This window comes from Juglans microcarpa x Juglans regia, chromosome 2S (genome assembly GCF_004785595.1).
Source record: "Juglans microcarpa x Juglans regia isolate MS1-56 chromosome 2S, Jm3101_v1.0, whole genome shotgun sequence".
Lineage (NCBI taxonomy): Eukaryota > Viridiplantae > Streptophyta > Magnoliopsida > Fagales > Juglandaceae > Juglans > Juglans microcarpa x Juglans regia.
In genome coordinates, this window is record NC_054597.1 from 1,380,389 (window position 1) to 1,405,769 (window position 25,381).

Consider the following 25,381-nt stretch of genomic DNA (forward strand, 5'->3'; position numbering starts at 1 on the left):
ATCGAGCTGGTATACGAATGAACAAGAATTTTTATTCTCTTGTCGTTGATGCGGGGGGTTTTGAGAATCTTCAGTTTCAAGAGAAAGATTGTCGGAATTTCATTGACAAGGCTCGACATTTAAGGTTGGGTAAAGGTGGTGGCGAAGCACTTAATCAGTATTTCCAAAGAATGAGAGATCGGAATGATGGGTTCGTTTCTAACATGGACTTGGATGATGAGGGAAGGTTACGGAATGTATTTTAGGCTGATGCTCGGAGTCGAGCGGCGTATGAGTATTTCGGAGACGTAGTAACATTTGATACAACGTACCTAACAAATAGGTACGGGATGCCTTTTGCGCCATTCGTTGGTGTTAATCATCATGGTCAGTCCATATTATTAGGAGCGGGATTGATTTCAAACGAGGACACTGAAACTTTTGTGTGGTTGTTCCGAATGTGGTTGGATTGTATGAATGGTCGGGCGCCCAAAGCCATGATAACCGACCAAGATCGGGCAATGAAGAGTGCTATTGCCATTGTATTCCCTGAAACTCGTCACAGATATTGTTTATGGCATATAATGCGCAAACTTCCAGAGAAACTAGGATCTCATGCGCAATTCAATGCGGGGTTGAAGACTGACCTTCAGACTGCATTATATGACTCACATACCAGCGGTGAATTTGAGGAGAGCTGGGGTCAAGTAATTGCAAAGTATGATCTCCACGGCAATAAATGGCTTCAATCCTTATATGAGGAAAGGTCTTTTTGGGTTCCAGCTTACTTAAAAAGTGTATTCTGGGCTGGAATGAGCACAACACAAAGGTCGGAAAGCATGAATGCATTTTTCGACGGGTATGTCCATTCCGGTACCACGTTGAAGGAATTCATCGACCAATTTGATAATGCTCTTAGAAAGAAGGTGGAGTTAGAGACAATGGCTGATTTCAATTCTAACAACCAAACTATTCCCTGCGTGTCCCATTTTAATATTGAGAAGCAGTTTCAAAGGTTATATACAAATGCAAAGTTCAAAGAGGTACAAAGAGAGTTGCTGGGCCTAATGTGTTGTAATTGTTCGTTGGTAAGCACAGAAGGGTGCATTTTAAAATACCAAGTGAGTGATGAAATATCTACTGATGACCACATCAAAACACTCCATTTCTGTGTTTACTATAACGAAGAGGAGGTGGAGGTCAAATGCACGTGTGCATTGTTTCAGATGAGGGGGATTCTATGTAGGCATGCACTTAGAGTTTGCCAGTTCAAAAAGATTAATGTGCTGCCAGATGTATATGTGTTGGATCGTTGGAGAAAGGACTTAAAGAGGACATACACATTAGTCAGAAGTAGTTACGATGACCAGCGGGACAGAGCAGACGCACGGAATTATGAGCGGGTGCTTAAAAGATGTTCGAAATTAGCGACCAAAATATCCTCTGATAATGAAAAAATCAGTGCTTTCTTGCGTGTTGTTGATGAGTTTGAGACAAAATGTGAAGGTTCAACACTAGAGTCAGCATATGAACAAACGAAGGCCAAAGCAAATCTCGTCTTGGATAAGGGTAAGAAGATACTAAGCCCCAACGTGGTTCGAGGGAAAGGGAGACCCCCAAGTAAGAGGAAGGTTCCACCAGTTGAAAAGTTGGCAACAAAGAGAAAGAAACCGGTATTTGCTTGTCTAATTTTGCATTGTTTTAAGTTAGTATTATGACTCTAATATGTGTCTATTTATGTTTTGGACCTCAGACTTCCAGGAAAATCTTGGTAGATGAAACACAATTGGGTGAGACACCGGGATCTGAACAACACCAATTTGATGATGGGGTTGATGTTGGAACACAAAACAGCATTCTTACACAATCAACTCCAGAGGTTAATTGTGTCTTTTCAATAACTGACAACCATGTTTGACATCATGATGCACACTTGTAACCCTACGATTGTTTTATTTCAGATGTGTCACCATCTCGATGCACACTTGTAATCCCATGGTGATGAGAAGCCACATTTTTTGAAGCTCTTGGAGAGGGTATGTTGTAGTTAAAGAGGAAAATATGATGTCCCTTTTGAAAATGATGCAATCTTTCTATTTTTTTAAGGAGAAGCTGGAAGTTGGGAGTTCGGGGAGTAACTTGACTCTGGGGGCCGTAGCTCATTCTAATTATCTCGCATTTTTTTCCCCGTTTAGTATTATTTTGCATGATTGGCTCTGTTGATTTTTCTCTAAAGTCTTCTTTTTAGATACTTGTATTTCTCATTGATTTGGCTTTATATCCTCTAACATTGTATGCCAATTGTATTTCTCAGATCTGCCACCGTAATTGAGTTGCTGTTTTTGTGTCTTTTAGAGGGTTGGGTGGTAGTTTGTGTATATGAAAGTGTGTCTTTTTTGTTCCAAATAGAGAGGGTTGGGTGTAGTTTGTGTGGTTGTTTCCGGTGTAATTTTTGTATCTCTTTGAGAGGGGAAGGTAGTAGTTAGTTGTATCCATGGGTGTATGCCAATGGTAAGGTTTTTTGTGGAGATGCAACGGGTAATTTTTTGTACCTCTTGAAGATCAAAGGTGTTTTGGTACCATGAGCCAACAAGTTTTGGAGGACTACTACAAAGTTTTGGAGGTTGATTATGATGCAACTGAGGAAAATATCAGATTAAATTACCTAAGGCTTGCACTGGTTAGTGATCTCTCTTTTGATAGCTCCTTGAATGGTGTTTTTTCCATTGCTTCATTGTCAAAAGTTCTTGTCATTAAATTGAATGGGAGATTGAGTGAGAAATCCACATGATTCTGTTGAAGGCAGCAATGGCTTTTTTTGCTTTGTAATCATCACTTTTTTTTGCTGGTGGAAGGCAGCAATGGCTGTTTTTTATAACTGCCTTGGTTTTTATATGAATCTGGAAAGTTTAAACCTTGGTTATAACTTCTTTGCAAACCATAGTATACTACAATCTTTGGGTGCTATCACTTTGCACAAGAATTTAAATATTACTTGGAATGGGCTGGATGGTTACTTTCCAGCCCAAGGTAAGTCTCTTATCTCTTATCTATTATCAAATAAGGGCATTTACAATTTCATACTTTTTCTAGTACCATATATTATTGGACAGATATATTTGCAACTTATTTTTCTATATATTTAATTTGGAATGTAGCATAAGTTGGGCTAAGAAACTTGAACACGCTGGATATAAGCAACAATGGCTTCAATGGTACCCTGCCAAATGAAGGCAAGTGTTATTTTAATTGCAGACGGAAGATCAGGAGCCCTTTAATAGTGGGTTAGAAACATTGATGCTAGAAGTGATATATTTGAAGAGCAAATTCAAATAATTTTCTTGTTAAAGTTGTATTTTGTGTGCTTGATCTTCCAATAATTTTCTTGCAGGTTTCGAGAGGCTGCCAAATCATCTATCTCTTTGAACCTTATGCTTGATTAAAGTTGGAGATGTTCTTATGCAGAATGCGCAACACTTTGAACCCAACACAGCTTTGTGTAAAGTATGCACCAATGATGATTCTTATATAGTGAGGTAGAAATCTGCATCTTTAACAAAAGGTATATATATTTTTTCTTTTCTTTTATGAGTTATTTTGGATGGTATGATCTTGTTTACGATCTGAATTCTTGAATGCAGATTAATTTGCTTTTGTGTGAAGTTCTTTTGGAATCAGATATTCTTCTTGTAGAAAATATATAGGTTCCTAGTACACTAATGTAACTGTTGTATAGCTATTGAATTTATTGGATAAAAGTATACTTTTCTTGCAGCATGGAGGTTTTCCTCCAGAACATACATTACATTATCTCACGCGTGCCTCATATGGAAGGCTTAGATGAAAAATCTGATTACGAGATGTGGAGCAGATCAGGTGATTTCTTGTAGGAGCTTCTTCTTGTGGTTTTAGTTTTCTTTCAATTAAATGATGTGCTTCTCCAATCAGTATGTGTCTAGCCAATCCTTTTTTTTTTTTTTTTTTTGACAAGTATGTGTCTAGCCAATCCTTGATTATGACTTATAATCAGTTGCAGTACGTAAGCACTGTCCACATGCTGTTCCTTTTTTATATAGGTAATAATCATTTTATTATGTAAAATACTAAAGCTGCATTCCGAGAAATGTCCAGCATTTTGTTGTAACAACCTGGATGGACTTGAGAAGATGAAAGTACTTATTGAAAATTTTCCTTTGAAATTTTTTGCTCAATTGAGTTTTGAGTTTGTTAGTTCCTTACTGATTAAGATTATTTTCTAAAGGAAACGATAGTAAGGAGCTATCTGGGAATTCAAAAGCAGAAGATAAAAAGCTCCAAACTGAGAAGTCTAGGAAAGATGTATCTGATCATGTATTCACTCATTCAGGCTCTTGAATATTTTACTTCTAAAATAATCCTAATTGCTCTATTTGTGATTGGATATAATTTCATTTCTCATGGCAATAGTCTTTTGACAAAATGATGTGTTCTCCTCTATTAGTGGTGGAGGCTAAGGTCTAGGTTTTAATATATGGATTCACGGGGTGCTTTTACGTATGGAATATAATTTATGAGTTGAGTTATGGTAATATACTTGGTTTCTGGTAATTGCTATTTCTCCCACCCTCTCTATCTGTGTTTATTCCCACCTTATCTCTTTCTTTTGAAATTTGCTTCCATATTTTCTGAACTGCTTACCTTTTGATGTTCAGGTTCTTGTTAGTCTTCATCAAGTTGTCATTCCTTATTTGTCTAATCCTATTATGTTATGGTAAACTTACATACTGATTTGTATAATATTGTTTCATACTTTACTTCTTCAGTCTTTCTCTTCTGAATGGTGAGCTTGAGTCTGATTTACTTTTTCGTCTTATTTCAGTTTGGGTGTGAACACTGTTGGAGAGCTGTTGGTACAATAAGTGTCTTGTGTTATGATCAACATATTCTATCTGCTGTGTTTTAAGCACTTCTAAGAAAGATGATCTGTTAGCTTTTCCACCTTGAACAGACCTCATCTTCTGCTCTTTGATGGAGACTGATCTCGTTGTGATCGTCGCACCCCTAATACTTTTATTATCTGTTAATGACTTGAATTATATTTGGAGTTATTGTCACAAATTGGAATCTGATCTCGTTGTGATCGTCGCACCCCTAATACTTCTATTATTTGTTAATGACTTGAATTATATTTGGAGTTATTGTCACAAATTGGAATCGAGTAATCTTATGGTTTGTGACAACAGCAGAGCCAGGCTACCAATACTGGCATACATGTCTATTGACAAATGATGGGAAATTCTATTACTAATGCCAGATGTCATAATAAAGAAACACAAGAATGCCAGTACTCGCTGGCATACATTACTAATCGCTGGCATACAGTTTATTTGGTTTGCATTATTATTCCGTTTGAATTAGTACAATGGATTGCAACACAGCGTTATATTTTACTAGTTCACTTCCATATGTTTCAATATTATTCTGTGAGCATGAACAATGAAATCAGATACAAACTGTGTTGCAATTGTGTGGTTGTCATTAACCTGAGAAAGCAAGTCAAGTTAGGTTCACTTTGCACCATCAGTAACAATGGAATCAAAACTGAAAAACTTCATGAGAATAGGCACCATTAGCAATAATAGAATAGCCAAAAGACCTTTTCGTTACAGAGGTTGATTTAACAAAATACAATTTACAAACATGGTTTCCATTTTCAACCATTCCTGAACAAGCTATTTCTACTCAAAAATTATATAATACATACAACTTGCTTTTTACATTAACATTATCCGAACCAAGCAAACACTATTACAAAAGTGATAATCCAGTACAAACACTGTAACTTTCGCTTTTCCTTCTTCAGATTCTTTGCTATCTGTCTCACTTTTTCTTCCCTTTTTCGAACGGCATACTCGCGCTGTAATACATCATCCCACCTCTTCCTGGCCTTATTCTCTTTTAATAACATGTTCTCCTCTAGCAATTGCAATATATCCACCCATACGAAGAATTCACACCTCGCATCTCCCTGCACACCATACGAACTCCCAAATTAATATGATAAAAAGTACACCACAACAGCAAATCGATTACTTTAATATGACAAGAATAAAGTTGCTTTTACCGTATTATACTTGGGGCAGGCAAAAAATCTCCTTCCTGGATTTTTGTTAGTGTAGGACGTCTTTAGTTTGGTTTTCAAACCACACCAACAAGTTGGTGACTCCATCACAAAATCATCAAGTAAAGATAATGATTGAGAAGACGCCATGCGTGATTCTGAAAAAAGGAAAGACAACTTTGAGCACAACAGTCTGTCTCTTTTACACAATTGAATACATAGTAATATTGCCTAGTGAATGTCCTCTTAACTAAGACCATCATCAAATTTAAACATAACTTGATTTGGCATAACCCAACACCAGCAGCTCATTATCATGCCAATCTTTTAGCTCACTAAAAAAATCTTTAGCATGGTCAATCTTTATTAACCATTAATTTGTAGATGGTATTTAGTGTATACAGACTTCAAATGTACAAGTTAACCTAAGTTCCTAACAATGTATCATTGCATGGAAAATCTATTTATGACAATAACGACATGCTTCCATTAAAGGATATAAGCAGTATAAAGTTACAATAGTTAATGATGTAGTTAGTGATGGTAAATTTATATCTAAGTACACAATAGTGGTAGGAAGGGTGAGGTCAGATTCCATTTTTACTATCTGATATGGCAAATCAAATCAAACTAAACAAACATAAATTAGTGTTCCCAAATGGATAAAGATGCCAATAAGAATATAGATTCGGATCAGCTAGGTAGTTTATTTATAAATAAAAGAAAATATTCAAGTGGCACGGGTCAGTTTTGAGCTTGGAAAGTCCAATTAAGTGCAATGTGATTGGCCGTCTATTATGATTTATTTGCATGGTTCTATATACAAGTACAAGTAGAGAAGAACAAGTAGTGATGTAAGCCTCCAACCATACCCAAAAAGAAATTTTGGGTAATGGAGAAAAATAAAATGGAGTAGGAAAAGAACAATCACAAGACAATAGAAGAAAGGTGAGTATAAATCTGTCCTCAGAAAATATTGACCATTCGGTCCACTCATGACTAAACCAAAGTGAGAGATCTAGAGAGAGAGGGCATTTGCATCAATAGGATTTTGGCTCTGTATGCATTAGAAAGCTTTTCATTTAGTGGAAGACTACATTTCAAACTACATCCATTTTCTCTCTTTTGATTCCCACCACATACATATAGCAAGAGTTTTGATCTCATCAGGAGACACTAAGTTGAGTAGTAGTCCTCTACATGTGTGTATGAATAAAGCTACGAAAACTTGACCAGGAAGGTTCATGTGTATATATATATATGCTTGAAAACTTACCAGTAATTAGCTGATTCAATAAAAAAAGTAAACCAGATTGACAGTAGTCGAACTGCACTTGATTTTCATCCGCAACCCACTACAGTACAAGCTTATCCTATGCTGTAAACTTCACCCAATGCAATTAAATTAAAGTACCCAAACCAAAATTAACACAAACCAAGATTAAAAAAATCACTACTAAGAGGACCAAAAATTAACACATATCCAAGATTACAAAAAAAATAAATAAGACACAATCATACTCCAATCATTGTCACCAATTGATATCTGTCTACCTTTTTAAATAGTTTCATATGCCAACCACATAAATAGACATACATTTAAAATGTGCTATTTGTTTTGTACACACTGTTTTCTTCCACACTGCCACAACTGAGAAATAAAAACAAGTATGGGGGGATCCACTGTTTCTACCATACCAAGGAAGAACCAAAGTAATGCCATCCACACACAGTTTTGAACAAACCCGACTAGAGTCCCATGGTGATGCACCATCCATCGCCTACGTTCGTGATTCAAAGCAATATATACATGACCAAAATCAAGATTTACAACATACCCAAGAGGTTACATTGCACCACCCTCCACTAAAATCTGATTCGTTTTAGCTTTAGCTATTTCCACCTTCAATAATAAACTAAAACTGTGCCAGGATGGAATGCAACCACCAATCTCTAGCTAATACTAGATATGCATCATCCAGAAACAACCCCATTAATTTCATAATTTCTAACAAAATACTATTAATTTACAGCTCATATAACTAAACCCTAGAGGAAAAAAGAGATGCTGTAAACACAGAGAAAAAAAAGAAATGTATGACTAAACCCTAGAAACCATGTAAAAATAAATAAATGTATGACTCAACCCTAGAATCACAGAAAAAAGGAGTAATACATGGAAAAACTTGAAGAAGATTTTTTACAAGAAACGATACATAACCTACGTCTGCATATCTTAGGGCTTCACGTTAGTGGATTGAGGGCTTCAAGTTAGTGGATTGAGGGCTTCAATCTGACTGTGTCGAACTCACAGAGAAGAAAAAGAAACCTTAGAGAAGAAGAATAAATCTCAGAATAGAAGAAGAAGAAGTAGTCTCAAGGATCACCTGTGAACTCGAAATCGCCGTGCAGAGGAGTGCAGAGGGCTTCACGTCGCTTCGGGAGAGGCACTCAAGCTACTCAGTGCAGAGGAGCTCGGGGGGGTGGGGGGAGAAGAAGGAAGGAAACGCGGGGGGGCAGGGGTTTAACGACGAAATGTTAACGTGATCTCAACGTGGGGGGCGGGGGGAGAGAGACGAAATGAGGAAATGAAAATTTTGAAAATGTGATGTTAGTCTCCCGTGCCTCCCTACGTTGACACGTCATATGTGCAACTTGGATGCAGCAAACAGTGGCTTTATCCTAGATTTTTTCTTATCGAAAAGGAGGAGATCTCGGAAAGTGGCTCCTGACACTCTCTATCAGAAGGCTATTATATATATATTTTTAAATTTTTTTAAATATATTTTTAAAAAAATTATAAAATTATTAAAAAATATTTATTTATTCACTAAATAAATAAATAAAAATGTCAATAGAAATGATCGGTACCAAAACGGTGATCCCAAGCATTTCTCTTTCGAAAATATCCCACTCGGGGGGCCACTCTCATGTCACATCCGAGGTGTTGCTATCAATTACAGCACAGAACAGCCCAGCTAGCTTAGGAAAATTAAAGACAAATAACTAAGAGCATTCTCATTAATTTGCTTAAATTCATCTTTAAAATTTAATTAATATCATATTTTTTTATATTTATTTATTCCATTTAAATTTAATCTCCACATTAGATTAACTATTTATTCTCTATATAATAATAAAATATTATTAATTTAATAATTTTTTTATTTAATTTATTTGTTTTACATTTTATAATTCTACCAATTTAATATTAATAATAATTATATTCTAATTAAATTGAATTAATATTTATTACATTTATTAAATATTGAATTAACATTAAATATTAATATTAATAATAATTATATTCTAATTAAATTAATATTTATATTTATAACAAATTAAATTAAATTAATATTTATAACATTTATTTAATATTAAATTAATATTAAATGTTAATATTAATAATAATTGTATTATAATTAACTTAATAATTAATATTCTAATTAATATTAACTAATTAATTTATTTTTATCACATTTTATATTTAATAATAATAAATGAACCAAATTTCTTAATTACAAAAAATACTTACATATTTTGTGAGAGGACTGAGAATTAAATATTTTAATGTTTGGCTAACTTATTATTTACCTACAAATTCGGAGAATCACTGTAGCAAAAGTCTAAAATTTTATAGAGATATCCAATCTAATATGGTGGCTTTATGGCACATATTAGCTAAAAGTTTAGCTATTATTGGACTTTGGCCAAGCCAACGATGATGCTCTAACAAGAGCAGCTTACGTAAACCTAGGGCTTAATTTTGGGCTGGACCATTCTATAGGCCATAGACGGCCACTGGTGTTGTTATTTCAAAATTGGGTCACAAAATCCCCGTAGGGAACATACACTGACTGAGAGACCAGGTTGGATCCTTCCAAGCCCAAAGCCCAAGTTTTGAAAACCAAGTTCTTGAATCTGGTTCTTGAATTTCAGCTTTAGAATTATTATGCTTTTAAATCACCTCCTGTCCTATGTTAGGGTTGTTTGGGACCACTCCTCCCCCCCGGGGGCCAACATGGCCAGGTTCATTCTATAGGAAATATTCCCGCTCTCCACTCCTCAGGTTAATGCCATCAATGTGACATCGCTGAAACAATGCTACCGACGCCGGATGAATCCATAGCCATTGAATTGCCACCAGCTTATTAAACAATGCAAAGTAATAATCAATAAATAATTAAACAAGATCCTTAAATAGGCTCCCTATGACTCTAAATATGTAAACAAATTTAGTAAGCGGCTGGGGCTGCGTTACACAGTACACCCCTCATTTGCTCACTCAACGATTGCTTTAAGGCCCATTAGATTTCTAAAAAGGTCCGGATTCGGGTCAACCAGCTCTGCTCTAGTTCAGGGCCTCAGGCAGTAAAGCTGAAACTTCTGGGCTTCAACATACTTAATGGGCCTGTATTTTCCCTATCCAAAACTGGTGTGTGTTAATTTGTTTGCAATTGATTGGCCGAGTTACGTCAATCAAATCAGCAGCAATAGCATTCCATTGGAAAATTCGTGTTTTGATGATGATGTCTTCTTTGACTTCGTCTCGACGGTGCTTTGAACATAGATAATGTTTTGTAATAGGATAGTATAAATATATAATTTTATTAATATTTACTTTCTTGGTTATTAAGGCCTAGTTTGTTTTCATAGATGAGATGAGATGAGATGAGATTAAAGTTAAAAAGTTAAATAAAATATTATTAGAATATATTTTTAATATTATTTTTGTTTTAGAATTTGAAAAAGTTGAATTATTTATTTTATTTTGTGTGGGGATTTAAGAAAATTGTAATGATGAAGTGAGATGAGATGAGATGAGATAAGATGTTTCTTGAAAACAAACGAGGCCTAAGTAAAATAAAAAATTAAATAAAAATTAAATAAAAATTAGATAGTAAATAAATAGTAATAAGATAGTAATCATATCATTATTCTTTATAATTTACTTTATTTTTTTGTTTTTTGTCGTATGTTTAATGGAATGAGTTTTCTTATTTGATCCGATGGGACTCCATTTCCATCTACTCTTTATAATTATCATGTTCTATACGTGTCATAAAGATCATATAATTAAATGTCTTTTTCAAAAAAAAAAAAAAATTAAATGTCATATTCCATGCTCCTAACAAAAAAGCGAATAAGAAGGAATAAATGATGATGTAATTAATTAATTAACAGTACTGTAAGAAACAAAAAGGCCCAAATAATCGAGGGTCCATTTGGTCTAGCAGACAATGGACAAATGGGTTCCACAGCCCCGACCTCGAATATCTTTGTTGATTCCTCTTCCCATTTGAAGCTAACTAGCCAGCTAGCTGCTCTATATGGTCTTCTTCTTGCTTGCCATTTTTCCTCACAGAAAACTCCCAACCACATGCATCAGCTTTAGCTATGGTAGTTTCCAGCAGAATATCAAGTTCTAAGATTGCAACAAATGATCATGTTAGAGACCTCATTCTAGACCTTCAAGCACTGTTATCGTTATCCACAGAGGTGGACAGATCGAGCGGGACATTAATCAAGGTAGGAATAAACTTAGCTCCCACATCGATCCATTTCATAACTCAACTTAATTGATTTGTGTTTCTTAACTTCGTCATCATTGCATGGCTAGCTTCTGGAGGAAATTTGCTATCATATAAAGAGGTTGCAGGTAGAGGTTGAAGATCTGAGCAAGACAATATCTGGCCAACTTACACCTTCTGATTCTTCTCTAGTATCTCATTCTTATGATGCTTGGGGGTTGCAGGGACATAATTATCCCCGTTGTATTTACATATTGTATATATATATATTGTTTTTCTTTTGAGAGTGCTACAGTATGATAAGACGTTATATTCAATTTATAATAAAATTAGTTTTACAATATGAAAAATGATATTTGCAGTAATGAAATGTGTAAATGTCGTATACTTATTTGAAAAAATGAGTAAATATAAAATTCATATAAAAAAATTAATTTTTTAATAATAAATTTTACTCTTTTTTTAAATGAGTATACGATATTTACACAATCCATAACTGTATTTAATATTATTCTTACAATATAATATATTAAATTAAATCGCATCAATTTATAAATTTATTTTTATATAATTTTTTTATAATTAAAGCATTTCTCTTTTTTCTTTTGGATTGTGCTCCGATGAAAGTGTACCAAAATTACCATTTTGCTATACAATGTCGGGGCGACGGATGGAAAGCTTAAATGACCTACGAGTAGCAGTTATAGAATTTAACTTAAATTTGTGTTGTCAGAATTAGAATCGTTGGATCAGACTTTGTTTTATCATTCTCCAATAGATTTACTTCAATCATATCATTATCATCTGATTGGTTTCAAAAAGAAGATTTTCTTTATTGTGTGACTCAATTTTCACACACCAATACACTACATTAATATTCTTCGAAGTCGTAGAATTTCAATCTAGAGAGTCCCAATTTCAGCTATTTGAACTGCAAAATGATCTATTTTGATGGTTTACTTTTTAAGTATTCACCATTCTAAATTATTTTCTTTAATTATTATTTCTCTCCTTTTGGTCTTATTAAATGCATAATGTAAATAAAAAATTTAAAAAAAAAAAAGACAAATTATTTCTCATATTTTCGTCTGCCGGTCATTCAACGTTAATCTGAACCTTTTAAAAACCGTACGGTAGAGATTTCAAGATTCTTTTATCTTCCTTTCAACTCTCAAATTTCAGCTAATTCCTCTCTCGAAACAAAACCCTAATTGCCCGTTGGCTTAACCTCGGCAATCCTAATTTCGGTATACCACTCTAAGAATCCCCTGATACTCACCTTGTGATTGGAGCCAAAAAGGTTGGGCTTCATTTTTTTTCTTCTTGTTATAGGATCCGTGTAATTTCCGTCTCAATCGGTGGGTTCGAATTGACGGCCCGTGGGATAATTCGGGTTTGCTTTGGGGTTATACGGAGAGTCGGCGTATCTGTGGTGCTATTAGGGCTTGTGAGAGAGCTGTAATCGGAGAATATGAGCGCTCAGAAGAAGAAGAACTTTCAGATTGAGGCGTTTAAGCACCGGGTCGTGGTGGATCCGAAATACCCTGAGAAGACGTGGAAGATTCTAGAGCATGCGATCCACGAGATTTACAATCACAATGCTAGCGGGCTCAGTTTCGAAGAACTTTATAGGTTTTGTGCATTTGCTTCATATAAGTGCACATATTCAACATATTCTCGTATTATTTATCTATGCTTTGAAGTTTAATATATAGGCTGGTTCATTTCCTATGTTAGCTCACTTTTTTATTTAAATTATTATTGGTGATGATCGATTCAATAACTTATTAAGCGAGTTTTTGGGCTTTGACTATTATACTACTCTAATCTTTCAAGATTAACCCGGATAGATGACTGGGATTGCCCTTGTTTTCATGCTTTGTTTTTTTTGTTAAGATCCCATAATTCCTTTTTTTTTTTTTTTACCCCTGAATTGTAGGGTCTAAATTGGATGAGAAATAGGTAAGTGAAGTGGGCTGCATGACATTTATGATTACTTGTGTGAATTTTTTGAGCAACATTAAATGCTCAATAACTATAGTCGGTGCACTTCATGGGTAATTTTTTTTCCTACTTTGGGTTTTTAAGTTGCAATAATTTTTCGAGCGTTTATTAGCCCTTTTCCTGGGGCAAAGACTTTTGGTCCCTTCTCACTTTTCATGCTTTCTTTTTAGCACCGGGTGTCCGGAAATAGTGTCCCGACTAATCCCGGGGGTGCAGGCCCTTCTCACTTTTCATGCTACATTGTGCTGTTTATATTCATGTTTAGTTTCACATGATGTTTGACTTTTGATAGTGAGTATCTTGGTCGTGAGGGATGGTTAAAGCTTGAAAGTGGTTCAAAATAGAAAAGAAGGCTAGCATGTGGATAGGAAGTTCATGAGTCTTGTATCTTGGCCTCATATCTGCAAATACGTGGATGTGTTTCATAATTTCAAAACCATTTGATGCATATAATAATCCTCATCTAATAACCCTTACCGGTTGGTAGTTGGAGCTTTATATATTTTTTTGGGTAGGAGATTTATGTAGTAATCACATTGCATTTTTTACTCTTTCATTCCAAGACTTGCTGAGGCTACATTAGGTTTTAGGATATGTAGTTGGCATATTTATGTGCTGCTAGTTGTATTTTAGCTTCCTTGTATTACTTTGTTTTGATGTTCCTTGTGAGATTTCTCACCATGTTGTACTTTCTTTCTGTTTTTATGTGCATGTTTTATGGATATATCTTTCACCACCTACCTTGTCCTCTTTATCATTTGGGGTATCGCAATCTCTCCTTAATTCCCAACGTCCTCGTCGGGCCCATCCGTTGTAGGTGGCACTGCTCAAGTCTCACAATTCTGGTTGGTATAGTCTCTGATACCATTTGTAATGTTCCAATGGAATATTCAAGCCATATGGCCTATACTTTAAAAAGACTAGTCAATGGTACTATTGGAACCCCATTGGAACATTATAAAGAGCAAGAACTTTTCCTTTCCAAGCAATGTGAGATCTCATATACCACTTACCTTATCTTCTTATCATATGGAGTAACACAATACCCCGTATCTTGAATTGCCAAATGGGCTCTAACCAAATCAGACACATGAGAAAAATTAACAGGCCGGTTGTTTTGAGATCCCTTTGATCTTTGTCAACTAATCTGCAACATTGACTTTCAAGTCATGGATTGATTGCAACCAATCTTGACTGGTTTGCTGATTGGAGGGCACTGGTTCCTTAATCCTATGAGTCATCATGTATCCTAAATATAAACTTTGAGATCATTGACTATCAAGGTGCTTTTAATGTCTAGTGGAGTGCAAGAATGGGAGTCAACAGATTTAATATCAAAGCTGCTTCATTTAAGTGTTTGCACTATGAAGTTGGCAAATGACATGGATACGTGCCCCTTATTTTGTTCGTTCAACTAGCAATTAAGGTAAAGAAGCTACAAATAATTTATCTTGTAATTCGAAGCTGCACCACTGTGGGAGAGGAAAGTTGCAGTTCGATGCTTCATCACATATACAAGGTTTTGGATGCTTTATTGGTAATTTTTGTCCATATCCATATGAAATTGGTTATGGTAGTCATGTATCAAAGTTCTCGTATCAAGGTCCACTCGCGACTTGCTTCCCAACCTTCCCATCATTTATGGGCATTCCAAAATAATATCTCAAAGAATCTTCTTAAGATCAACCCTTATTTGTGGACTGATTTGGGACAAACAAGAAACAATGCTTTGATAATTGAAGCTACTTATCAAAACGAAAAGAAAGAAACTAGATAATTGTAGGTGAGACAATTTTGGAAATGGATGAGTGAGAAAGTAGGGAAATATTCTTGGCTGGCACCTCCTGTCTCCTCCAAGAGTTGGCTGGGGTTTGTGCCCTGCAAGGGGCATGAAGTGGGGAATAGTTTTAGGGGCACCCAGTCTATGGTTGGCTTGGGATGATAAAACTGTATTTAAGAAGGAAAAAGCCCGAAAGGGAATGCTTTTTGCGGAAAATTGGAAGTAAAACTGCAGTTTGATTTGCCAGAGTTAATCCCATGGAGTTTTTGCTAAGTGCTGCCAACTGTTGTAGCTGCACTTTTTTTAAAATAAATAAATAAATAAATAAGAAACACTAGAATACATATTTTGTGTGAGATGCTGCTACTATCTTTCTGCATAAGAACACCTTGCCTTTTCTGATGTTTAAGATTCTGAATGCATTCAGGAATGCTTACAATATGGTGCTGCATAAGTTTGGAGAGAAACTCTACTCTGGACTGGTGACAACCATGACTTCTCATCTAAGTGAAATATCTAAATCAATTGAAGCAGCTCAGGGGGAGGTATTCTTGGAAGAGCTGAACAGGAAATGGGCAGATCATAACAAGGCATTGCAGATGATCCGAGATATATTGATGTATATGGATAGGACTTTCATACCAAGCACCCACAAAACCCCGGTTCATGAGCTTGGGTTGAATTTATGGAGAGACGTTGTTATCCACTCCAGCAAAACCCAAACTAGGCTTCGGGAGACACTTCTTGAGCTTGTGTATAGAGAAAGGAATGGTGAAGTTATAAATAGAGGTTTGATGAGGAATGTTATAAAGATGCTAATGGATTTAGGTTGTTCTGTTTACCAAGAAGACTTTGAGCAGCATTTTCTTGAAGTTTCAGCAGATTTTTACCGTCTTGAATCTCAACAATTTATTGAGTCATGTGATTGTGGGGATTATTTGAAGAAGGCGGAGAGACGTCTGAACGAAGAAATGGAGAGAGTGTCCCATTATTTGGATACCAGAAGTTTAGATAAGATAACTAATGTCGTTGAAAAGGAGATGATTGAAAGTCACATGCACAGACTAGTTCATATGGAGAACTCAGGCTTAGTTAATATGCTTGTGAATGACAAATATGAGGACTTGGGGAGGATGTATAACTTGTTTCGCAGGGTGCCCGCTGGGCTCTCTATTGTGCGAGATGTCATGACCTCATACATTCGGGATACTGGTAAGCAGCTAGTGACTGATCCAGAAAGGTTAAGGGATCCGGTAGACTTCGTGCAACGTTTGTTGGATTTAAAGGATAAATATGACCAAATCATCAGTTTGGCATTTGGCAATGACAAGACATTCCAGAATGCTTTGAATTCCTCTTTTGAGTACTTTATCAATTTGAACGCTCGGTCCCCAGAATTCATTTCTTTGTTTGTGGATGACAAGCTTCGAAAAGGACTGAGAGGTGTCAGTGAGGAAGATGTGGAGGTTGTGCTGGACAAGGTCATGATGCTTTTTCGTTACCTACAAGAGAAAGACGTGTTTGAGAAGTATTACAAACAGCATTTGGCCAAGAGGCTTCTTGCTGGGAAAACGGTCTCTGATGATGCAGAAAGAAGTTTGATTGTTAAGCTTAAAACAGAGTGTGGCTACCAATTTACGTCTAAACTGGAAGGTATGTTTACTGACATGAAGACCTCTCAGGATACAATGCAGGGCTTCTACGCAAGCCATGGTGCTGAGTTAGGGGACAACCCAACTTTAGCTGTCCAGGTGCTCACTACAGGTTCGTGGCCAACTCAACCAAGTGCTACATGCAACCTTCCAGCAGAAATCTTGGTGGTATGTGAGAAGTTCAGGAGTTATTATCTTGGGACCCATACTGGGCGAAGGCTGTCCTGGCAAACAAACATGGGCACTGCTGATTTGAAAGCAACCTTTGGGAAGGGCCAGAAGCATGAGCTGAATGTTTCTACCTACCAGATGTGTGTACTGATGCTTTTCAACAATGCCGATCGGTTGAGTTATAAAGAGATTGAGCAAGCCACAGAGATACCTGCCTCAGACTTGAAGAGATGCCTACAGTCTCTGGCCTGTGTGAAGGGGAAGAATGTTTTGCGAAAGGAGCCTATGAGCAAGGACATAGCTGAGGATGATGACTTCTTCTTCAATGACAAGTTCACGAGCAAGCTCTATAAGGTAAAAATAGGTACCGTGGTTGCACAGAGGGAGTCTGAACCCGAAAATCAGGAAACCCGACAAAGAGTGGAGGAGGACAGGAAGCCTCAGATCGAGGCAGCAATTGTGAGGATCATGAAGTCGCGGAGGACTTTAGATCATAATAACATTGTTGCTGAGGTGACAAAACAATTGCAGGCTCGGTTCATGCCAAACCCTGTTGTCATAAAGAAACGAATTGAATCCCTCATTGAGCGGGAGTTTTTGGAGAGGGATAAAAATGATAGGAAAATGTATCGGTATCTTGCTTGAAGAAACAAACATAAAAACTTATCAAATATTGTCCAAGGTATTTGCTTGGCATGGCACGTATGATTATATCCTCCATTTGTTGAATTGGAAGATTGTTCTCGAATTACTCCAGGCTTGGATGGTTTTCAATGATTTTCATTTAGTGCATCTTTGTCACGTGGAATATTGGAGCTCCTTTTGTTTTGCTTAAATCTTTGAAGGGGGCTGGATTGGGAGATGTGTTTTGGGGAGCGCTTTATGATTCTGCCCTCGATGATGTCTAATGCCATGGTCCTTGAATATTTCTCAGTAGAAAGTTAATTTAACTCTTTCAATACATTCAATATCTGTAACATGAGAGTGGGTGGCGCTCCAATGGTTATTGTTGGTCGATACGCAATACAATGTTTTTTACCACTCTTATTATTTGATCATTGAATAAGAATTTTATGGTTGATAGTGAGCATAGCCCAATATCAACCTCTGATGACAAAGCTCTGTTCTCTGAGGCTGTTCGATTCCCCTTTTAGAACTACCATAGAGAGCCTGCAGAAAACTGTGTTGCCAATTTTCATTTTTGCAGGATTTTATTCGGTTGGTCTGGAACACTTCTAATTTATCTATATATTCATACACCCTTATCTGCCAACCGTTATGGATGCTTTTTGCACAAGGGGCTCCAATTGGTGAAAAGAAAATTCTGCTTGAGAACAGCAAACAAAATACAAGCAAACAGATCTAGGGCATAAACAGCAGAACATAAAAGACTTGGTAAATAAGGACACAATCTGTTACGAGGTTCGACCACCATGTAGCCAGAAAGGTGGTTCTAACTGGAGCTTGTTCTTCTCATTGCCAGGAACCATACGAGAAAATGAAAAATATGATGAAAAGCAAGCCAGAAAGAGCTCAGCTGTCTTCCTCATTAATGTCTTCACCATCATCATCATTTTCCTGTGCAGGAATTGTTCAGGGGTGAGGACATGTGATTGATAATAGTTACATCTAGGGGATTAAAGAACTTGACTGGTATGATCTAAAATGGTTCTTGTAGTTGGTAGCATTCAACAAACAGTGCACGAAGCACAATTGGAAATGAGCGGGCTCTTTACATCATATTGTGGCAAACTCTAAGGAGCATATAATGCCGTTGCTTAAACAAAAATCATGCTTGTTAGCGAGAATAGGAGATTTAGGAGTTAAAGTTGCAATAGGAGCCCAAAGTGGCCCAAACGAGTTCACAATACTATTTGTGTGAAAGAAAAAGAAGTTGCACCTTCTCAATGTGGCTAAGCTATTATTGCATCAACTCAGATTTTTCCTTTTGGTTGTAATGCTACAGGGTATTGTTTGGAATGAAAAATTACTTGCTAGTGACAATAGCAGATTTAGGAGTTAAAGTTACTAGTAGGAGCCCAAACGAGTCACAGCCCTGCTGTGTCTCACAATACTATTTGTGTGAAAGGAGTGGCTAAAACCCCTATAGCATCAACTCAAATTTTTTCTTTTGAGTTGGATGGTCTAATCTTTGAATGTTCTCGTTTTTGGGATGTCTTGGATGGGTTATACTTTAGAAGCAGATTTCTTTTTTGGGAAGTTATTTTCTTGTGTTGGGCTTCCCCTATATCTTTCCAAAGAAGATTCGTTACTTACTGAAAAAAATTCTGCATGAAGTTCATTACTTATGGAAAGAAAATTATCTACAAAGAATTCTAATAATGATTATCCAGAAGAAGTTCATTTTTTTTTTTTGTAGGGGACTCTTCATCATCAGAGTCCCCTACATCAGTCTCCTGAAACAATGAAATTAAAAATTCTCAAGAGCAAACAGAAAACAATAATCCCAGATTTTTTGTTGACTAACTACTCAGATAACAAGGAAAATACTACAGAAAAATGAAAAGGAACATGTATGAAGAAAATATCACCATCTTAAGACACTTCAGTGGATTGGGCCACAAATCTTCCTTTATTATCTCTGCAATCTGTTAATTCACGAGGAAAACCAAGTAATTTAGAGAGAGAGAGCAGTTTCTGATGATTTCAGTGAGATGATAAGTGCACGTTAAAATGACAACATAATTAAGAAAAGGCAGGAACACATCATAGCTCAAAAGATAGAAACATGAAAAAAACCAAATTTGAACCCAATAATTAAAAGAACGGAACACAATTCACCTCCTCATGAAGCTCTGCAATATCTTTCTGTTGAGTTTCACTAAACCAACTAAAGAAGCTGCATGCATAAAATCAATTTATTCTTCATGTTTAACATAGAATAAAAAACACCCAAAAGGTAAGGTTGCAGAAAAGAAACAATGTAGGAGGTTATTAGAGGATGAATTCCAGCAGCTTTCCCCACCCAGCAGAATAGCTTATATGTCTATCTTCAGTATCAAGTACTTCTTTCCAGTAGGAAGGGGACCGTCAATATCAGGTAGTGAAATATATCCATTCACCAGCCAAAAGTATTATCAACCTTAGGCGTGCAAGGACTGAGATTTTAATTAGAAAGTTACCATATAGGCCCAATATAATACATGACTACTGAGGTTTCAACTTTCAACATAGTGGATCCTTTTGACAGGGTGGGTCGTGATATACCCGTTGACTTGATTTTGTTTGTCACAAAAGAAATTTCTATCTTGTATATCTTGTATAGGGCTTTTATGCACGACAGTATTTCATTTTAGTTCACAGTAAACAAATTACCCAACAAAGAGAGAGGCACAATAATCCCCTATCCACGGGCAGGCATGATGGCCTTTTCTAAAATGAAAGCATTGTTCATTTGAGATTCCTTGGGAACAAAGCCCTGATTTGATTCATGTGGAAGGAGGTAACATGGAAGCATCAATACCTGCAATTTCATTATGCAGCAACCTTCTCTGTATTCTTACTTGGTAAAGACTTTTCAAGCTTTTTCCTGCACGGCAGAAAAAGTGATTGGTACTTGAAAAATAGATAAGGCAAATAAATACAATCTTTCTATTAAAAAACAGTGAAAAAACACACATCATATCTACTGTCATGGATCAGTTCGTGATAAGCTTTTCATCGGCATACAAACCAACACATACATACATAAATACATACATATTATAGATATAAGGAATTCCAGGCTGTAATCCTTTTCTTTAAAAGGGTGGGGGCCATTGCTTGTAATGGACTAAGTGTCCATAACTTTTAACTATCAGTTGTAAACTCTAGTTAGGTATTTCTCATCTATACTCCTTGTGTACTTGAGCTTTGTCTACTTTTATGAATAAAATACTTTGATTACTGATAAAAAAAAAAAAAAATTAGTATCCAACAGTGCGAGAACTTTTGGATCAATGGATGGGCCCTTTAACAATTGGTATCATTGCAGGCATCACGTCACGAGTTCAAGTCACGGAGGGGGCGACCTATAGGCTGGATTAAAATGCCTTGGTACTATGTATACTATGGGCATAATGTTAAGTCATTGAATACTAATAGATGAGTGAAGCCGCCAAAAGGGAAATAGCTACCACGACGTCAATGTCGATAGAGTGGGATGCCGTGGACATCAGATTTGGAAGTGTGGTAGAATGTTACGATCTTGAGGGTTATTGTTAACCAAATTAGTATCCAACAGTCCTAAGGCTTTTGGATCAATAATTAGGTCTTTAACACTTTTACGACCACTTTGTATGCATCCCGCGTACTTAAGGTTTTTCCTCTTGTAAAAAAAACCCTAATTAGTAATCAGATGTAAATATCTAGAACACATTTATTCATAACGTTTTTTTCCTCCCAAAGCACAATATGTCAATAAGTATGAACTTCAAATATTCCATCCAATGTCATCACCACCATCATCACTTGAACAACCATGACAACTGCACCGCATTCTTAAACACACCAATCACCCCTCCAGAGTAACTAATTGCAATCGAAAAAAACAAATTACCATTCTCAAAATCTACTACCCAAGAAAATACACATCTATAAGCATCTACACAGAACTTAACATTAAATCTTTCATTGAATTATCCAAGCAGAAGATAATCAAGACAACCACCACCATCTAGGCACAACCAAGACTATCATATACAAGCAAACAACGCCACAACCAGACTACCCTTACCCCTGCCCCACCAGAACCACCACCGGCACAACAATTGGCCAGCTGCAAACACGACAAATGCTAAAAGCATTCCACAAAAAAGATGAATGCATGTGTGCCAACTACTAGTTGGTAAGGTTCTAGCCGAAGCTTAATAATGTATGGCCATATGAGGCAAAGCACCAGAGTTATGCAGACATAGAACCACAAGCTATATCAAAACCACCATACATAGTGTGTATTTTTGAATAAAGATGAAAACTGTCACTTGCATTAAAAAAAAAAACTTCAACTATAAAAATGAAGACTGTCAGTTCAAGATGAGTGAAAAATAAAAAATCATAATTTAGAGGTACGTACTTCTCATATAATTCGACAAGTGACCTTGGTCTCTCATAACCTGATTGAGAGGCATCCTTTTGTTGAGGCTTTGGTTTCCTTGCCTGTCTTGTTTCCGGTTTCCAGTTGGCTTTGATTAGAGACTGACCCAGCAAGTCAGCAATGTCCGTCGCCATTGTCTCAGCCTTCTTCACATATGGAAAAGTTTCCTTCTTAAAGTGGTGCGACAACCACAAATACATAGACAACACTTGATGCTTAGTCTCGAGATCCAATAGCTCTGCATCATTTCGAGCAGAACCCTTTGGCATGCCCATTGCGATATTGACAGGAACATTCTGACTGTATGCTGAAGCAAACCTCAGGAGATGATACATTGCTTTTGGGTCCCTAATATTAACTGGGGCAAAAGAGAAATTAAAACGATCTTCCAGAGATAATCCCTGCACCTTCTTCTCCAGCATATTTGCAACCTTCTTTATATGATCATGTCGACACAAAAAGTATGATCCATCCAAACGGCAATTTTCACCAAATTTCTCTAGTAGCTGACAGAATGTAACATTGGGGAGTTGCCCAGCGAATAGCTCAACCTGCTCAAAGAAAGGAAAGAGACCAACTTTCTTTACTTCTTCAAAAGGCTGCTTCAAGCACTCAATCAAGTAATCTAAATCTTCTAACTGCAAGGTCGTTGTGAGTCCGTCTGGATAGCGACTTCCTCTACGACCAGCTCTTCCTGCAATTTGTTTCACCTGTGATGCTGGAACTGGAACAATCTTGTCTCCATTGTATTTTGAGAGGCTATAAAAGACAACTCTTCTAATATTAAGGTTCAGACCCATTCCCACAGCATCACTAGCGACAAGCACATCGAATTCGTTATCTTGATCATTGAATAGATTAGCTTGATGTCTACGAGTTTCGGGTGGCAAGGCACCATAAATCACACAGCAGCGGTGATTGGTGTGTTTCTCAATTGCCATTTTGACCTCAAATATCTCTCTCCTTGAAAAAGCAACCACACAATCCCCAGAACGAACATTTTTAAGATCTCCCAACAGGGTCTTGGCTTCAACCACCAATGGCTTAAACCTCTCATAATGATGTTCATGCAACTCATCCCCAGTATCTGCACAAATCTTTCGAACAATACTCAAAACACTCGGATCCCCACATAAATGTATCTCATCGGCCTTCAATCCAAGTAATGCCCGTGTCCATGCATAACCTCTACATCGATCTGACATCATCTGAATTTCATCAATAACAGCTACATCATACAAGTCATCTGTAGATACCATTTCCACGGTACAAGCAATATGGTTTGAAAAGGGGACATATTTCTTTTCTTGCCCTGTCTGTAGACTGCAGTAAATCCCAAGTGCATTAACCTTGTCAAAGACTTCCATAGCCAATAACCTGAGAGGACTACAATAGATACCCTTCTTCGCTTCCATAAACCGTTGAAGAGCATTGTAAGTTTTACCACTGTTGGTCGGCCCACAGTGATATATTATCTTCCGTTTCATGGCCCGGGCAAATGGGAACCAAGTGTGAGGCTTTGTGAGGTCAGCTGACTCAACCATTCCCCGGAACCGCTTAATCTCATCAGGAAACTCCTCCAAACAATACTCCACAAAAATAGGAAATAGGAACTTGACAGCAGCATCAGATGGACCGAGCGTCACCACGTACTGAAAAATACCAGCAGAAGATTTCTCAAAGAAAAACTTCCGAAACTTCTGCGCAGCAGTAGGAAAGAACGACAAACCAATGTAAATTGCGAGAGCCTGATTGGAAGCCCAACCAGATTTTCCAAAGTAACTGAATACTTCCTGCATTGTCTCCCAATCAGGCCGGGTCTGCTTTGCACGCTTCTCAGCATTTCTCAGCTCATGATATAATTCAACAGGATCACGTGATGCAACATGCACATAACCACCGCTTGTATCCAAACCCACATCATTACTTCCATGTTGCAATTCAACCCCCAAAGAATAACTAACAACATTCCCATTTACAGCGTCCCCATCATCAGCCAATTCAACACTTTTCCCAACATCCGCGTCAAACTCACATTCTGACTCTACCATTGTAGTGTCACATACACCATTATCATCCTTCTCATCGTCGTTGTGTGCGGAAGAGAATAGTTTCACATAAAGGACTTTACGGCAGGTAAATTTTGCGCTTTGTGAAAATAATTTACAACGAACTAGGTTAATCAAACCAGTCGAAAATGGACGGTTTGGGACATTAGAAGCAGGACTAAACTGGTAACTCCGGGAATCCAAAGGGTCACATTGTCCAAAAGAAGTGAAATATCGGTATGACAAAATCCTAACCCTAGAAGCATATTTCATAGGTTTACAAATCCGAAACTGGGACATTGTTTAACGATCACATACAGAACTAATCGGAAAATCCAAGTATAACTACAAGAAGTTAAAACCATATAAGCGTACCTGAAGGGGGAAAGAGGCGAAAGGAAGCCCTAAGGGCGCGAGTTTGGAAGCTGGATAAGGATAAAAGGAGTGGACAGCAGTAGAGATGAGGGAAATGAAACCAAACCGCTTCGATCAAAGAAAGAAAACACGACACCTTACCCTTGCAGACTTTGGTTCTTCTAGAAGATGACGACAGAGATTTGACGACAAAGACTGGTCTCCGGCAAAATCTCGAATGTGGGTCGCGCGCGGAGGAGACTGGCCTAGCTGCAGTAGAGGGAGGAACGAGAGAGCACCACCAGCGAATCTTGGGGGTGCTAATAGGGGATTTGGAGGAGGGGAGACAGATGAAGGGGAAGTCTTCTTCGGAGGACGGGAGACGGACGAAGGGGTCTTCGTTTTTTTACTTTCTTTCTATTTTTTTTTTAAGAATAGCTATTACAGCAGCAGTTCCTCGTGAGTTTCGTCCGCCAATCCGTCCACCAACCCGCTTGAATAGATGAATTGTTTTTTAAATCATAAAACTTGATGTAAATGATTGGAATTTATTTTAGAGTGTAAAAGATGTTAGGATTGATTTTTTTTAAAAAATGAAATTTCTTGGAAAAAAAATATTAGTTGCTAAACAAAGGTAAAAATGTTAGTGGAGTCCCTCAAACTTATT

General features: G+C 36.9%; 3 protein-coding genes and 1 long non-coding RNA gene across 18 annotated transcripts; 3 read left to right on the plus strand and 1 right to left on the minus strand.

The window, feature by feature from the left end:
- Positions 1-15: 15 nt before the first annotated feature.
- Positions 16-2,697, plus strand: LOC121252662 (protein FAR-RED IMPAIRED RESPONSE 1-like). Of its 2 annotated transcripts, none has more exons than XM_041152399.1 (4): positions 16-1,652; positions 1,733-1,858; positions 1,941-2,015; positions 2,086-2,697. In XM_041152399.1, exons 1-3 carry the CDS (start codon positions 330-332, stop codon positions 1,968-1,970), a joined length of 1,479 nt encoding a protein of 492 aa, XP_041008333.1. In that variant the 5' UTR covers positions 16-329; the 3' UTR covers positions 1,971-2,015; positions 2,086-2,697. The 2 variants fall into 2 exon arrangements, with proteins under 2 accessions (XP_041008333.1, XP_041008334.1); XM_041152400.1 differs by having other exon boundaries at positions 2,294-2,697.
- Positions 2,698-3,719: 1,022 nt separating this feature from the next.
- Positions 3,720-4,270, plus strand: LOC121252663. Its single transcript, XR_005938256.1, has 2 exons — positions 3,720-3,855; positions 4,241-4,270. It is a non-coding gene; the product is annotated as an uncharacterized LOC121252663 (long non-coding RNA).
- A 7,184-nt stretch (positions 4,271-11,454) lies between these two features.
- LOC121252666 (cullin-3A-like) lies at positions 11,455-17,946 on the plus strand. Of its 2 annotated transcripts, none has more exons than XM_041152408.1 (2): positions 11,455-11,608; positions 15,822-17,946. In XM_041152408.1, the coding sequence occupies exon 2, from the start codon at positions 15,835-15,837 to the stop codon at positions 17,860-17,862; it is 2,028 nt and encodes a 675-aa protein (XP_041008342.1). In that variant the 5' UTR covers positions 11,455-11,608; positions 15,822-15,834; the 3' UTR covers positions 17,863-17,946. The 2 variants fall into 2 exon arrangements, with proteins under 2 accessions (XP_041008342.1, XP_041008341.1); XM_041152407.1 differs by lacking the exon at positions 11,455-11,608 and adding an exon at positions 12,705-13,242.
- Positions 17,947-18,503: 557 nt separating this feature from the next.
- LOC121252665 (DExH-box ATP-dependent RNA helicase DExH18, mitochondrial) lies at positions 18,504-25,133 on the minus strand. Of its 13 annotated transcripts, none has more exons than XR_005938257.1 (5): positions 22,292-25,133; positions 20,702-20,767; positions 19,770-19,819; positions 19,604-19,634; positions 18,504-18,797 (listed from the first exon to the last, which is right to left on the minus strand). XR_005938257.1 is itself a non-coding variant. In XM_041152406.1 (4 exons), the coding sequence occupies exons 1-2, from the start codon at positions 24,658-24,660 to the stop codon at positions 20,713-20,715; spliced, it is 2,424 nt and encodes an 807-aa protein (XP_041008340.1). In that variant the 5' UTR covers positions 24,661-25,133; the 3' UTR covers positions 18,504-18,797; positions 19,604-19,634; positions 20,702-20,712. The 13 variants fall into 13 exon arrangements, 5 of the variants coding, with proteins under 5 accessions (XP_041008340.1, XP_041008338.1, XP_041008337.1 ...); XR_005938260.1 differs by lacking the exon at positions 18,504-18,797 and adding an exon at positions 20,020-20,077 and having other exon boundaries at positions 19,602-19,634; XR_005938264.1 differs by lacking the exon at positions 18,504-18,797 and adding an exon at positions 20,020-20,077 and having other exon boundaries at positions 19,602-19,634; positions 19,770-19,826.
- Between the last annotated feature and the right edge of the window lie 248 nt (positions 25,134-25,381).